Source organism: Neophocaena asiaeorientalis, unplaced genomic scaffold (assembly GCF_003031525.2).
Source record: "Neophocaena asiaeorientalis asiaeorientalis breed wild unplaced genomic scaffold, Neophocaena_asiaeorientalis_V1.1 scaffold85, whole genome shotgun sequence".
In the NCBI taxonomy this organism is placed as follows: Eukaryota; Metazoa; Chordata; class Mammalia; order Artiodactyla; family Phocoenidae; genus Neophocaena; species Neophocaena asiaeorientalis.
The window spans coordinates 5,357,593-5,374,083 of record NW_020174301.1 but is presented as its reverse complement, the minus strand read 5'-3'; the positions used below and the strand labels follow the sequence as shown (position 1 = coordinate 5,374,083).

Below are 16,491 nucleotides of genomic sequence, written 5' to 3'. Positions count from 1 at the left end.
AATAAGAGTTAATTAAAGTTACTATGCATTGTGCTAGATACCAGAGAAGCTGTGGGGACCTAAAGATTAATGAGATAGAGTCCCTGTCCTCAAGGAGCTTACTGACCAGGAAGAAAAAATAAAATGCATATAAATAACTCTAATGCTAGGGAGACTGTAATAACTGCCATTAAAAGCGTATTAGTAGTCCGATCAGTTCAGAAAATGGAGATACCTACCACCTCGTGCTTTGGAGAAGTATGTGCTATAAACATGCTGCATTACAGCAGTCACGACACTATCAGAAAGGTGTTCTTGGTGTTGAGGTCTAAATGTAAATGTTCCTCTGAAAACAGGCAGGCATACATATGCTTGCAAATTTTCTCTGCTTCTGATCTATGGCTGTGTACTTCTGAAAGAAGTTTCGGAGATTCTGAGAAAAACTCCTTAATGCTTATGAGCTTGGAAAAAAATCTACTGCATCTAAAGTAACTTAGGTATCAGGACTTCCTTGGTGGCTCAGTGGTTAAGAATCCGCCTGCCAATGCAGGGGACACGGGTTGGAGCCCTGGTCCGGGAGGATCCCACATGCCACAAGAGCAACTAAGCCTGTGCACCGCAACCGCTGAGGCTGCACTCTAGAGCCCGCGTGCCATAACTACTGACACCCACATGCCTAGAGCCTGTGCTCCACAACAAGAGAAGCCACCACGATGAGAAGCCCGCGTACCACAACGAAGAGTAGCCCCCGCTTGCCACTACTAGAGAAAGACCGCACGCAGTGATGAAGACCCAACGCAGCCAAAATATAATAAATGAAAATTAAAAAAAAAATAAAGTAACTTAGGTATCTAAGAAAACTTTAGTAAAAAACTTTGAGAAGAAAAATCTCACACTTAGCCAAATCAAGATATTTGGTACATTTATATCATAAGGCTATTCCAGCCCTGTTGAAGCAAACTTTCAAAATATGATGCATACCATGAAAATCAGGCATTCATAGTCCTTAACACTAACCTAGAAATTTAAATTTATGCAATTTTGCAGCTTCATTGCTTACCTACCTCCAATAAGAGTGCAGAATAAGATCCTGAATTACTTATTAAATAAAGTGAATTAAAAATGAGCCCATCTATTGAACGGCTAAAAGTTTTAAAAACAAAACAAAAAAACTTGACAACACCCACTCTGACAAGAACACGGAACAACAGAACTCTCATACAGTGTCCATGGGATGCAAAATGAAAAACCCACTTGGGATGAGTTTTGCAAATATACACTTACTACATGATACGGAAATCCTACTCTGAGGTATTTACTCAAGTGAAATGAAAATCTAAATCCATACAAAAATCTGTGAATGTTTACAGTGGCCTCATCCATAACTGCCCCAAACTGGAAACAACCCATAAGTCCTTCAACTGGTGAATGGATAAACAACTGTGGTACATCCATACAGTGGAATACTACTCAGCAATGAAAAGGACCAAACTCATGGAGGACTCTCAAATGCATTATATGAAGTAAAAAAAGCCAGACTCAAAAGGCTGATTATATTTTTATGACTTTCTGGAATAGAGAAAACTTGGGACAGAAAACAGATCAATGACTGCTTGGGGCAGAGGTGGAAACAGGATGACCAGGAAAGGACATATGGTAAGATGATGGAGCTACTGCATATCTTGATTGTGTTGGTGGTTACACAGCTGTGTTTGTCAAACTCATAGAATGGTGGATCAGAAAGACTGAACTGTACCCTAACTTATACCTCAATCTGAAAAAACAAAACAAGAAGAAAAAACTTTTTTTTAACTAAAAAAACACATTTTTTCTAATATATTCCTAAATGACTTCACTGCTGAAAAAAATTAAATGAAAGCAGGAAATACATACAAGTTATTTTCTAATTTAAAACTGGAAATAAAATCTAAATGTCAATTGATTTACATAAACTATGATTTGGTGACTACAGCTATGAAAAGATAGTACAAGATAGTAGAGCAATTCCAACTGCTACATGAGGGTGGGGAGGTAACTCATGACGCTTCGCATCATGTCCAAATCTGCACACACCATCCTTACCCCAGGTCAAGTTACCCACACTCTGCACTTGAGCAAGCCTGGCTGAAAATATGATAGCTTATAAATTCCCGTGACTTCTCTCTCCCTGATTTGCCCTTCAAGCTGTACTAAGCCTTGGCTTTGTATTTGTCCAGCCCCTATACCGCCCCATACATCTGGCTCAATCACATTCTTTGAGAATCGTTTTTCTCAGGAGATTTCAGGTTAAAATAAGACAGTGCTCTTAAATGAAAATTCTGGGAAGTAAAACAAGCTATCTGATTCCCAAAGAAGTAATTCCTCCTAATATTATTCACAGAATTCAATTCTCATAATAATTTTAATACACACATACTTTGAAGGTTGACAAGAAGGACACCATACCTCCAGAAAAAAATTAACCAGGTAGGGATCTTGTTTCAGCTTTGCACACACAATGCAGAGAAACTGAATTTCTTCATTTTCTGTTGGCGTTGCAAGGACTTCACCACACAGTCGAATTAATTTCTGTCAAAAAATTTAAAACAAATGTTTAAACTTAGGTTACTTTTTATAAACATGTAAACAGCCATTCATTTACCTTCAGGATATTTAAAATTTTCAAATAATGCAAATACCTTGCAGCTTTCAGAAAGAACACTATTTACAATCACCTCTATCAAAATACATTTGCTAGTAGTAGGTCTTTCAAATATGCTACTCTAAAAACTTAAGGAGTTATATAATAAACTCTCCTTGAGATGTCATGGAAATAAGTAAATGGTAAAATTAATGTATAAAATTTTAAAAGAGAAATATAAAGACATGAAGTGCATTTAATACATCGTCATGCATAAAGAAAGCTCAAGTATTTGCTAATTTGCATGTTATTTTAGAAAAACCATACTAAATTATTTCTATACGAAAAGAAGCAAACTAAAAAGTTTTGTGTAAAGGGAACAAAATACCTGCACTGGCCTATGCACGTTAATATGTGGAAGCAGTGGCTGCCGGATTTTCCCCAGAAGTTTGGTATAGAACACCAAAACCTGCTGTTTCATCCCCGGAGGACACTAGGGGTAGGAGAAAAGAAAAGCAAACAAGAAAAAAACAGACAACGCAAACATACTTACTCAAAAGCTTAAAAAATAGGAGAGGCAATGTACATGAATATAGTCCACCTTCAAAAATCAATGCAATTAGCCAGTTAATGACTTTATCAGAATAAAATTCTCCATCATATTATTACTGACTGATATTGTATAAATAAAATCACATCTGGGACTATAATGTAGCATATGAGACCACAGGCCGATGTAATTACAAATAGCCTGGTGATAACGTGCCATGGAGACTGGAGTTTGGTTCAGGCAATGCCAACCTGTTTATAGTCTAAATGCTAGGTTAACAGGAAACTCCCCAGCCAAAGCAAAGGCAGAATCTTACCGCTTACACTAATGACAGGTAATCAATAACCTTCCATCATACATGTGTAGGAGTAATAAAGCCTTCTAACACATACAATGTAAATAAAGGAATCCTATGTATAAACTGCTGTGATTTATTCTAACAACGCTTTTCTAAATTAGTTGCAAAATTATTTACATTATGATTATTATAGGCAATGAATATTTAATAAATAAGTTTTGATAACATGCCAATTGTTTTAAATATTTGCTGAAAAGTAGGTAAACCTGACGATTACTCATGTTGTAGATTAAGAGAGTATGAGTTAACAAGGTTATACGTTCTATAGTTAACCTGCTTATTCTGCCTCAGATTCAAAATATAGTCACAAAAGAAGTATTTCCAAAACATCATCATAGACACGTTATCTGGAAATAGCATAAGCTATAATCTTAAGCACAATAATATCTTAAGATAGCAAAGACCTTCAATTATTCAGGTGAAACACCATACTTAAAACCACCAATATCAAACTAAATTTCCTAGTAGCATAATCACTGATATTTGTCAAAAGTCAATTAATATTTGTTCAGTATAATGTTGCATAACCCCTCTCTCCACAGAACAGGAAAAAGAAGGCAGGAGGGGAATGAATCGGAGGATGTTAGGGAGCAAACATGTTGCCTAGAAAATATAAATAGAATGAATTTAACCTAGAAATGAAATGGAGTATTACAGATTTAGTTAAAAGGAAACTGTCTTCAATACTACTTCATAATTCTATCTGGTGTTTAAACATGTCTATTAGTTTGGGGTTTTTCTAGTTTGATTTTCACATCATGTATTATAGAAATTCACAGAACAGAACCACAGATTTTTAGAGCTGGGGGAGGCCCCTTGATGATCACCTCCTAGTTTTTAAAGAGGAGGAAGATTCACCAAAGAGACTTACTTGAAACTGGCTCCACTCATCAGCAGAGTTAACGTCAGAATAATCAGTGACATTTTCTTTCAGGATTATGAAAAATACTTCCTATTTTTGTAACCCAATTTGCACTGGGTTCCTACTCATTTCCTTTGATTCTGAGCGTCTGCACTTGAGTTTATTTTCACAAACGTTTACACTGTAATTCTAAACAGCCTGAGTACCAGTTGTTGTCTAGAGCGTTAGGGAGCTTCGCGATATCTATGCAAAGTCATGTTCACAGAGGCCATACAATTTTCTTTTTTTTCCACATACTGACTTGAATCCTGCCATACTTAATACACAACCCTACAATTAAATTTAGTGCTTGGCAGCTTCTTTATCTCTAAGACATGAACACATATATTACATGCCCAAGAACGTCACGTGGATTAGGAACTTACATCAGCTTTCCCTAAAGTATATAATGTTTCCAAGATCTTGTGATGAAGTAAATATTCCATACATGGCCCCGTCTCTCCAAATTCCCGTTCACTTTCTTCTTGTATCAAGATAACCAACATCTGTTCCAGATGAGATGGAATATTTGTATCTGTCACTGGGGCTTTATCATCTAAACAATAAAAACATTCATCAAATTTTCAAACATTTTTATCTGCACATTTGCACCTAAAATACTCTTTATATTTCCCTGTTCCTATTCAAACAGAAAAATCTGAACTACACACACTTAAGTGAGGCTTATATCTTATTCAAAAACAATCTATATTCTGAAAGATAGTCTATAAGCTAATATTCACGCAAAGTAATTCAGAAAAGGAGCCATTTATATGGGGAATGGGAACACGATCAGAAAAAATATAAGTAACATCAGAATTTTGTACCCACTTACAATTAAAAAAGTTTTTTTTCAATTAGCCAGTTCAGAAGATCTAAACTTTAGGTCTCTTTATATAGAAACAGGTTGGCCGTGAATGTTAAGCTGAATAACGTAGGATATGAGGAGAGGACAGGTTCTGTTTTTGATCACTGCTACACTGCTTTGTAACAATGCACTTACTGTCCCCAATTCATCTCCAGATTTGAAAACATGAGGACCCCAAAGAAAATCCCTCTATTAAAAATTTCTGACATCTCCTCTCATTAGCAGATACCTACTTCCAAAGTAAAAGCTGCTTCTCAGGAGAATTCTTATAAAATATTGATTTTTCAAAATAAAAATTCATGGATACTTTTTATATATCAAAAACACATGGTTTTATTAACTTATCTTTATTACATAAGGGTTAAATTACTCTCAATAAAATGTGAAGTTTTATAGAATGTCTAAATACAAAATATATTAGGGAATGACAAGTTCTTTTTTACGTCTCTACTTACGTCTCTATTCTCCTTTACTTAGTACTGCTACAGTTTATACTACACAATCCTGGTATACTATGTATCTGATGATTTAAAGCTTTGTCTGTGCATATGCACATGTATGTATTATATATACACACACACACAGACTAAACGATAATACTAAAGCCTTATGGAGAAAACAATGGAAAGAGAAGAGTCACTCTTGTTCCCCAGGAGGACATATATGTACCAAATTTGATATAGTATGGGACGGTTGTTAAGAGCATGAGACCTGGAGTTGGACAACTTGAATTCAAATCTTGGCTCTGTCACTTTTAGCTGGATGACCTGGGCAAACTGTTTAAGCCTCAGCACCAACATGTATAAAATGGAGTTAATCAACACCAGGAAGTGCTGTCGTATGATTTCAACGAAATACTCTGTGTAAAGCCCAGTGCCTTAGAACATAGTAAGAATTCAAGAAATGTTAACTTATGATGTCTTACTTCATATTCTTCTAAAATGAGTAGCCTAGGGCTAATAAAAAAGTGTGTAATTTTATTTGAAATCTGCTTTTTAAAAATGTTTTTTCACCTGTTCTACTGCAGACTTTATATAAACATTCCAGGAAAGAATGCATATTTAAGCATGGTCTGATTACACTTATTTATGGAGAAAAATAAAAAGACTGTTTTTTTGAGAAATAAATAAACTGTAAATTCGACTTGACAGGATTAAAATCCTAGCTCTCAAGAAGATCTAGTTTCTGCTGTCCACTCTCATCCCAAACCATGTTTAGATCCCTGTGCCTTTGCATAAGCTATTCCTTCTATCTGAAATGCCTTTGCCCTCCTTACCTACCTCAAAACCTACTGCTCATCCTTTAAAGCCCAGGTCAGACACTGCCTCCTATTTCTCCCTTCTTCCTTCTCTCTCTGTGCCTGATGCACCTTTTTGTCCCATACTTTATTGTAATGTACACACTTGTTTTTGCTACGAGACTGCAAAAAAATCATTTAAAGCAAGAACTCACAGGCTTTCCTGTAAAGCATTTCCTTAAGACCATGGAGGGGTGAAAACTTCACAAGGGCTAAGAATAGTCATTTGAAAAGGCAGCTCCTCTCAAAAAGCTTTTCTGTAGCTCTGCTGTCTAAACATCCAAATTAAGGTAGAAATTATATTTTACACTTAAAGGTGTATATATAGATATAGATAGTCTGATTTTCACTTACTATACAAATATGAAGAAGTCCTTTCTTTTAAAGAAGAATTATCTATGACCCCATCAGCTTATCAGATCAACTTTTTTTTTTCATGTTTCCTTTCAGTTAAAAAACATGTGTCCAATCTGCACATCCACTAGCATTTACCTATACATTCCTCAAAGGAGCCCACAGTGCTATGTAGCAAGGCTACTCCATTTCCTTACTTCAGAGGTTGCCAAACTTCAGCTCATGGGACAAACCCAGGCTTGCCATCTGTTTTAATAAAGTTGTACTGGAACAAAAGAATGCCATTCTTTTATTTATTGTTGATGGCTGCTTTTGCACGATAACGGCAGAATTGAATAGTTGCGACAGAGACTGCATGGACTACAAAGCCTAAAATATTTACTATCTGACACTTCACAGAAAAATTTTGCCAACCTTTGACCTAATTTATTCACATTTCCCCATATTCACTCTTCAGTCTAGTCACTAAGAAAAATTGAGGCAACCAGAAAATAACTTCCAAAGGCTCCCTATACCATGTCCACCCCTTTCCTGAATTTACACCCATATGTTCTTCTTTCTGCCTTAATTTTATGGATAAACTGTCCACAAGTCTATGAAGGCTAAGCCTCCACTAATGCACTAGGATCCCATACCCCACTTGCCAACTTAAGGATATGGCTCAGAGATGATCTCATATGACTCTCGTACCCACCTGTCCTTCTCCACTACATCGTTCTAGTATGTTCCATCTTTACAAAAACTTTAAAACCCCCTCAATGCCACATCTCCCCCGTGGCTGCTGCTCCATTTCTTGGCCCCCCTTTCCACTAACACTCCTCAAGACAGCAGTCTTCACACACTGTCTCTATATGCTCTCTGTCCATTTTCTCTGAAACTTCCTCCAATCAGGTCTCCTCTCTCTTGCTTGCTATTAAAAGAGCTCTTATCAAGACCACTAATGAGCTCCTCATGGCTGAATCCAATGACTGGTTCCCAGCCTTCATCAGCGTGACATCATTTGACACTTGGATCCTTCTCTCCTCCTCCAGCTTCTAGGACACCATTCTCTCTTGGCTATCTGCTACCGAACTGGCAAAAGCAAAATCTCCTTTGCTATCATTCTCATTTTCCCAATCTCTAAACATTGAGTTGCAGGGCCTTCGTTCCTAAACACTTTCCCTCTTCCGTCTATCCTTAGCTAACCCTGGATAATCTCACCCAGTCTCAAGGCTTTAAATCCTACTACATGCTGATGAGTCTCAATTCCCTACGTCTAGGTTAGGCCTCTACCCTAAATTCCAGATTCCTATTTCTGACTGTCTACTTGACATATCCAATCGCATATATAATGGGCGTCTCAGACTAAACATGTCCACAGTGCCTCACAAACCTGCTCCTCCAGCAGTCTCCCCATCCTCAGTGAGTGGCCCTCCTAGTTTTCCAACTGCCTAAGCCCCAACATTCAGAGTTATCCATGACTCTTACTCTCATACCCAATATTCAATGTACCAACAAAGCTTTCTTCAAAGTATACCCAGAGGACAGTCGCTTCCACCCTAGTCTGAGCCACCGCCATCTCTCAGACCATTGCAATAGTCCCCTAACTGTTCTGCCAGCTTCACCTCTGCATACTTCCCATCTAATTTTCTCACAGAAGCCAAAGTGATTCCTTTAAAACAGATTATGTTACACCTCCGCTCAAAACCCTCTGATGGCTTCCCGTCTTAGAGTAAAAGCCAAAGCCCTTACAATGGCTTACAAGGCCTTGTGTGAATCTGCACCCTCACCTGTCTTTTGTCACCTCCTCTCATTTCCCTCCTCGTCCACTTGCTCTAGCCACACTTCCTTGTGGTTCCTAGTACAAGCCAAGTGCTGCACGCTCCAGCTTCAGGGTTTGTGCGCTGGGCGCTCTCCTGGAACTTCTCCCCCAGGTGCCCCCAGGCTTGCTTCCTCCTCCTTCAGACTTCAGCTCAGCAGTCACCTGGGGCAACAAGGCTTTCTCTAATCTTAAAGAGCCATCTGCCCCTGACCCCCACTCTCCAACACACACCTCTATCCCTTTTAGCCTGCTTCATCTTCTCCTTAGCACTTATCATCTGACACACTATGTATACTTGTCTACTTATTGTTCGCTTCCTCCCAATCAATACATAAGCTCTGCTAGGACAGATTTTTGTCTGTTTGATTGTTATATTTCCCAGTGCCTAGAACGATGCTTACACGTAGTAGGTGTTCAACAGATATACTTTTGAATGAATCTATGAGAGTAATTAAAAGTAAAATAAACTGTTTGTAAGTTTAATATAAAATAATTTTGAAAACTAGTTTGAAATGTACTTTAGCATTTCACAAATTTTCTTTTTAATTAATATTAGCATTGTTTCTTACCCGAAGTCTCTATGTAGTAATGGGTAATTGCCTTCCAGTGATAAACAAAATCTTCTTGTAAAGGAAGAGAAGGTGCAAGCTACACAAACAAAAAGACCACAGCAATTAAGAAAATGGCATTAAAAGTTTCCCATTAAGTATAACTCTGTATTTGTCTACTAATGATGCAAAAGCAGCATAAGAATAAGGGGTGAGCTTTAATTTGATTCTTTATGTCAATATCAAAGAGAAACAAAATGAGTCAAATCCAAGAAAGTAAAAATGATTTATTAAGAAAGAGGACAAACACATTTATCAGCATTATTATTATATTATAGTATTGGGTATTTTTTCCCCTCCCCTGACACTAGTTACTATACATATGGCTTCAAAAGTAACAGCGTTACATGACAACACAATATTCTATTACTAAAGTATCAGTAAAATGGAATTATCGATAACCAGGGATCTTTGTACCTAGGACTTTGAAATGCAAGACAGCAAAAAGGTTGCTATGTAATTAGTCACCAAAGTCAACCCTGTAATCAGATTAAAACTGTTCTGGATTTTCAATGACATACAGAAGTGAATCTTTTCTTTTTAAGCCTAGATTAGGCAGTGCATATTTTTAGCAAAATAACTACATGAACAAGACACTACCAATTTAAATTCCACAAAGTCAAAAATGTTTTACATTTTAATTTTGAAATTTATTTCAGAAGTTTTAAGACCAAAATTATATCCCTTCAGCCATCTCATAGCAAATTTACAAGTATTTCAAATGGGTGTTAAATGGATAGAAAAAGATTTGATGTACCTTCTAAAACATTTTCTTGTCCTTAAAAAGAGTGAGAGAAAGAGAGAGAGAACTCTCTCTCAGTCCTAGTATCATCAATAAATTCTGGTCAGAAAGTACAGAGTTGACCCAGTTTTCTTAAGAACAAATAGGTTTCGGGTTTCCCTGGTGGCGCAGTGGTTAAGAATCTGCCTGCCAATGCAGGGGACACGGGTTCGAGCCCTGGTCCGGGAAGATCCCACATGCCGCAGAGCAATTAAGCCCGTGTGCCACAACTACTCATCCTGCACTCTAGAGCCTGTGAGCCACAACTACTGAAGCCCATGCGTCTAGAGCCTATGCTCCGCAACGAGAAGCCACCACAAGGAGAAGCCTGCGCACCGCAACGAAGATTAGCCCCTGCTTGCCACAATTAGAGAAAGCCCATGTGCAGTAAAGAAGACCCAACACAGCCAAAAATAAAATAAGTAAATTTATTAAAAAAAAAAAAAAGAACAAATAGGTTTCTATTTTGGGAACCTAAACTATGGCAGCATAATTGTCCATTTTCATATATTCATCTAAACAGATGACCTAAGAGGTCATGTCACTCCTATACTTCTACTTGTTCCATTTTGATTTCTTGGAGTCTCCTGCAGGGACCTCAAAGTTCGAAACCCTGTCACAACAATTTCCAAACTCTTGAGCAAATTATAAATATTGGTCATGATGTCTTAAGTGTTTCAATCCAGAAGATGAACTGTACTTAGGAAGAAAATGGACCTGAAAAATTTTCAGCAACCATCAACATCTTAATGCTAGCTTTTTCATATGTGTGTATTCGTACCACTCTGAAGAGTACTGAATTAAGAAAATGTAAATATTCATCTCATTTCCAAATAGAATGCTATGAAAAATTTTAAAAGACTTTAAGATCTTTAACAAAGGAGTTAAAACCTTTGGGATTATATACTTCAAGAACATGGGGAAAGAAATAACTTGTAGGAGATTGAGAAAACAATTAAAAAGAAAAAAGGAAAGAAAGAATTAACTTGGAAAAATAATCTTCCTGAAATTTTTAGATTAAAAAGTCTGTTTTAATCAGCTACTTATTTTTAGAATCTTCCTCAAAACACATAAAATTTATCTTGTTTTTTGGGCCTGGTTTTTTACACACCAACTTTATGTAGTATTAACAATTATTATTAATTAATTATGTATTAACAATTGGGACAAACCCAAATGAAATTTGGTGTTTCAAAAAATATACCTACTTTCTTATGTGTAAATATTATGACTTGTTAAACTTTTCCAAGGGAATTTCCAGGGCATATATGGAATTAAAGCATCCTTGTTCCACATTATTTCACCCACGGGATTTAACTCTATTTACAAGGAAAGTTACTAAATCAGAGGTCTTAAATGACTTGTGTCGGGGCCTTTGCTGTTACAGTCAAATTCAAAGCAGGATGGTGTTGCTTACTTGTGAATCTCTTGCAGAAATTTGCTTTAAATAAGAAACCTATTTACGGAGACAGTGAAACAGTTCTAAGTTGCTAATAATTTAGTAACAATCTTGTTCAAACATGAATAAATTTTCTTATTTAAGTAAAACTTCCTAGTAAACTTGCCTCTTTCATTTCAAATTATAACATGCAAAATATAGGCTTTATCATTACATAAAAACATTTATGCTCTGGGTTAAAAAAAAAAAAGATGTGTGAATCAGCATGAGCGGATTCTAATTTGAGTTAACTTCTTACAATACAGAGATTAAATTTTTGAAAATTCATGCGATCGATCACTATCTCGACCAAAAACTGACCTGAATATCTAACCTGGATATTACTTTCTCTGTGAAGTCTTGCCAGACTTCCTGCCGAGGTTACGGTCCTTTCCGAACACTTTGTGGCACCCGCTCCCTGACTGACTGCTCACTCTCTCCCAGCCCTTATCCCATGTTTGTAATTGTCGAGTTACCCATCTTCTCCACTAGATTGTAAACTCAGTGAGTTTACAAAGATTATATCATCTTGCTCATCACTGAATCCCCAGTTTCCAAGTCAATGATGGCAAATAGTAAGCATTCAGTACCGTTTACTGAGTGAATTAGCAGCAGTTGCTACCATTTAATGAGTAGTTATGTGCCAGGCACAGTGCTACAAAGTTTACACTTACCATGTGCTCTTAAATTCTCACAATAAACTCTAAGACCCTGAGTCATTAACTGACCTGCCCAAGGAAACACTACTTGTAATTAGAAACCTGGACTCTCTTTCTCCAAAATGCCTACCACACAAAACGACCTACCTACATTGATAACTCAGATGAGAACGAGTGTTCTCAAAGCCACATCTGCAGTCTCACATGTATCATGAACATTCCATGCCCAGATCTTTTAAAATGCTTCTTCTCTGCTGCAACTTTCCGGACGCCCATCCTATCTTCTCTGCCTCTCCAAAGACCAGCTCAAGTCTCACTTCCTCCAGGGAGCCTTTTGCAACTACTCCAACCCTAAGTGTTTACTCCCCTCCTCCTATAGAACTCACTGGCTGAACAATCATCCAGATAATAATAATAATAATGATTCACATTTATTAAGCACTTACTATGTGCCAGGCACTGCATTAAGCACTTCATATATACAATCTCTTTCTAATTTTCACAACAATTCTATCAGATAGATACAATTATTTCCATTTTACAGTGAGGAATTGAAATGTACAAAGACTAAGTAACTTGTCTAGTGAAAAAGCAAGGGACACAGGCAAGCCTGGAACCCTGCTCTGACTGGCTCTAGGGGCCAGGCCACACTCTTGTGCACTGCTTGTACTTTAACCAGTGTTTTGTTTTGTCTCCCAATGTATTCTCACTGTGAACTCACACTGCGCCATGCTTTCTTGGTGGGCTCATAAAATATTTACTGAACGACTAAAGGACTAAAGTTAAAGATCACTTGTTGGAAAAGAATACACTTAAGAAAACACTACATATGTTCCATCTGATGTTTTGTTTCTTTTGTTTTTTTTTTTTTTTGCGGTACGCGGCCCTCTCACTGTCGTGGCCTCTCCCGTTGCGGAGCACAGGCTCTGGACGCGCAGGCTATGGCTCACGGGCCCAGCCGCTCCGCGGCATGTGGGATCTTCCCGGACTGGGGCATGAACCCGTGTCCCTTGCATTGGCAGGCGGACTCTCAACCACTGCGCCACCAGGGAAGCCCTCATCTGATGTTTTAATTCCTAGTGCAAAATAGATTTTTAAGGAATTGCTGGTCCCAACAATCATCATTAACTCAAACTATAATTTAAAAAGAAAATGTTGCATTCAAGTTCTGAAAGATGACTTCCATTGAATTAATTAGTTAAGGTAGATGAAACTTTCTTTCCTGACACTGCCCTTTATCCTCTTGGAGTAAATCTGCCCTCAAGGATGGAACTGACTGGAATTTAAAAGATATTAGTCCCTGGCAGATAACCTCACATAGACAAAGGCCCTCAACAAATGTTGAATTGTTTGGAAGGTGTTTTATTTATCCTTTGGAGAAGCTGTACTAAAATAATCCACCTCAGAACTACATGGGAGGCCTGATTTCAGATGTGTGACATGTGGCAACTGGCTAAAAGAACAGATTCATTTCATAACTCTTACTGGCCAATCATTTGTACGCTGAGGGAAAACTGTCATTTCTGAAACAGGAGGCAAGAGTTACATTACAGGTTTTGTTTTTGATCAAGGTGTGAATTTCTCTCCTAAATTCAAAATGCAGTCTATCAGCTTCATAACACATCTTCAAATACTGATCTTTGAAAATATCTTAGTTGTATTTCATCCTTGTTAAGTAGTTAACAGGAAATGTGAAGAAACCATTAATTAAACAATAAGGAAAACTCTACACTTAAACCCCATTTAAATGAATATGTACCTGGTTGACCCTAAAAAACCATTGGAAGGCTGATCCAATTGAATCAAAAAACCTAGGGAGGGACTTCCCTGGTGACACAGTGGGTAAGAATCCGCCTGCCAATGCAGGGGACACGGGTTCGATCCCTGGTCCAGGATGATCCCACATGCTGCGGAGCAACTCAGCCTGTGCGCCACAATTACTGAGCCTACGCGCTCTAGAGCCCACGAGCCACAACTACTGAAGCCCCTGTGCCTAGAGCCCGTGCTCCACAGCAAGAGAAGCCACGGCAATGAGAAGCCCACACACCACAACAAAGAGTAGCTCCTGCTCGCTGCAACTAGAGAAAGCCTGCACGCAGCATCGAAGACCCGAGGCAACCAAAAATAAATTAATTTTAAAAAAAGAAAGAAAGAAACCTAGGAAGTAATAATACCAAAACGGTTGAGAAAACATTAGAGATTCACATAATGACACAACTGAAAAAAGGTCATGTCAGCATCTGCATATAGGATTATCTCCCATCTCCGTTGTAGAATCCTGATAATTATGATAATTGCAATACTGTATCAGAAAATGCTAATTGGGCATACAAACTAAAAGGAGTACAGAGAAAAGCCAATGAAATAAACTGAGGAATGGTAAGATTAGTACACAGAAAAAAATGTCAAGCAAATAAAGAAAGAGAACTGAATAAATGTAAACCAATTTTGGGCTAGGAAAAAAAAATATTCTTCAAATACCACAAAGGTGGCTTATTCAGCATTACATATGAGTTCATTCCCAAGAGAATGTTAAAAGGGGGAAAAAAAAAGTATGCCAAAATTTTTTCATAAGATTTAACCTCTTATCAAGGTAAACTGGGAAGTATCACAGCTGAAAACAATAATGCTAAGCAAATAAAAACATTACTTTTCTAAATGCAGTGCATTAACTCCTAAGACCAGGTGAATATAATCCATTCTTAACTTTTGCTCACTAACCTCAGCAAAGTAGAGAACCTGGATATTACAGAGCCAGAGTCAGACAATTTACATGGATAATCTGGTAGATGCTAACACATACAGTTATAAAAAGATAACGCAGACAGAGAACACAGGCCTCTGGACAAAAATGAGTCTTTACTGGGAGAGCATGAAAGCCATCTTTCTTTCTCTAACTACTTATTTCTATAAATATCAGCCTGAATTAGTAAAGAATATAAATAATGTAATAAACTTTTATTTCCAATTATCTCAGTATTTAGCTGTAGTGAGTGTTAAAAATTAAATGATTCTTGGTACTTTAAGTTAAGGAATAATATAAAATGTAAATTTTATATTATTCCTTTATAAATTTCAGTTAAATTCTTACAATAAGGTGCTGTATATTGATTGTGTAGAAGCCAAGAAAGGAAAATTAAAAGTTGCCTTAAAGTCTAAAACTGTCATCTCCCTCATGAGTAATACTGCTCTTCATCTATGAAAAACCCTGTCTTGCTTGATTTGATACACTCATTTTCTCAAGAACTTGTAGGAGAGCTAAAATGACTCTTAAACATTTCCCACACAGCACTTAAAAATTGTACCGAAGTTTTGTTTCCATTACTGAGTTTTAAAAATCCATTTTATTTTTATCTGGCCATAAAAACTGTTCTATTGTAATTGGGTTTTGTTTTGTTTTTTCCTTAAAGTTGTGTAGATTTGAATGTGCTGTATCACTCAAACTGAACATAGAAAGAGAATGACATTTTTAAAACTAGCAAAGTAACACGTCTAGCAAAACTGCACTTGTTATGAACTTCACAGGGTGCATTTTTCAATTTGGGCAATTCTGCCAGCGTAAAGCAAAACAACCAGAGTAAAGCAACTCGACCCCTTTCACTGAAACAGCAGGAAGACATTTTCCTGTTAGTTACTTCTCTTTTATTAGTGTTAGGATATTTGAGTAATGTCTCCCTATGCTTGTGTCTAAAATCCTCAAAGGAGGGTACAATTGCAGGAAAAACGACGAGCGTCCAGGAAAGAAGAGGTGAAAGGAAACAGATGGTCCCGGTGCTGTGTGAGGGCTTGGAAGCTGTCTAAAGCGCCCTCGATGAGACCCTCCAAACGCCTATTTCACATCAATCAGTAAGGTCCAGCTGAGTTCGGCCGCAAGGCCTGTGAAGCAAGAGCTGGCCAGACTACGAAACCGGGTCGGGTGGGCTGCTTCCTCGCCAGAGCCGCGCCCCCGGCAAGAGCACCCCTTCCTGCCTCCCCACCCCCCAAAACAAAACAAACCCAAGCAGTGTTAGGCCATTTCTTTTGTCTTGGTCAACGCTGACCACTTGAGGTTAACGGCCAGGGAGTCCGGGGGACAGCCCTGTGGCCCTGTCAGGTGCTCCCCGACTCCCCTGTCCCCACCGGAGGAATCGGGCGACCCCCGACCCGGGCCGGGGGGCCGGTCCTGCCGGGGACCCCCGCCCACCCTTCTGAGCGAAGGAAAGGGCTCCACGCCGGCCCGGAGCAGGAAGGAGAGCAGGGGGTCCGCTCGGAGCCAGGCCCGAGGCCCCGGAGCCCCC

At 38.1% G+C, this 16,491-nt stretch overlaps 1 protein-coding gene across 2 annotated transcripts in view; it reads right to left on the bottom strand.

Annotated features, from left to right (window-relative positions):
- The window catches only part of FHIP2A (FHF complex subunit HOOK interacting protein 2A), a 28,058-nt gene extending 18,687 nt beyond the window's left edge, over positions 1–9,371 (bottom strand). For both annotated transcript variants that reach the window (XM_024755964.1, XM_024755965.1), the window contains exons 1-4: positions 9,298–9,371; positions 4,795–4,964; positions 2,988–3,092; positions 2,425–2,547 (exon numbers count right to left, since the gene is read on the bottom strand). In XM_024755964.1, coding sequence (XP_024611732.1) covers positions 2,425–2,547; positions 2,988–3,092; positions 4,795–4,914 — 348 coding nt within the window. In that variant the 5' untranslated portion in view covers positions 4,915–4,964; positions 9,298–9,371. The remainder of the gene's footprint in view (positions 1–2,424; positions 2,548–2,987; positions 3,093–4,794; positions 4,965–9,297) is intronic.
- Positions 9,372–16,491: the final 7,120 nt, after the last annotated feature.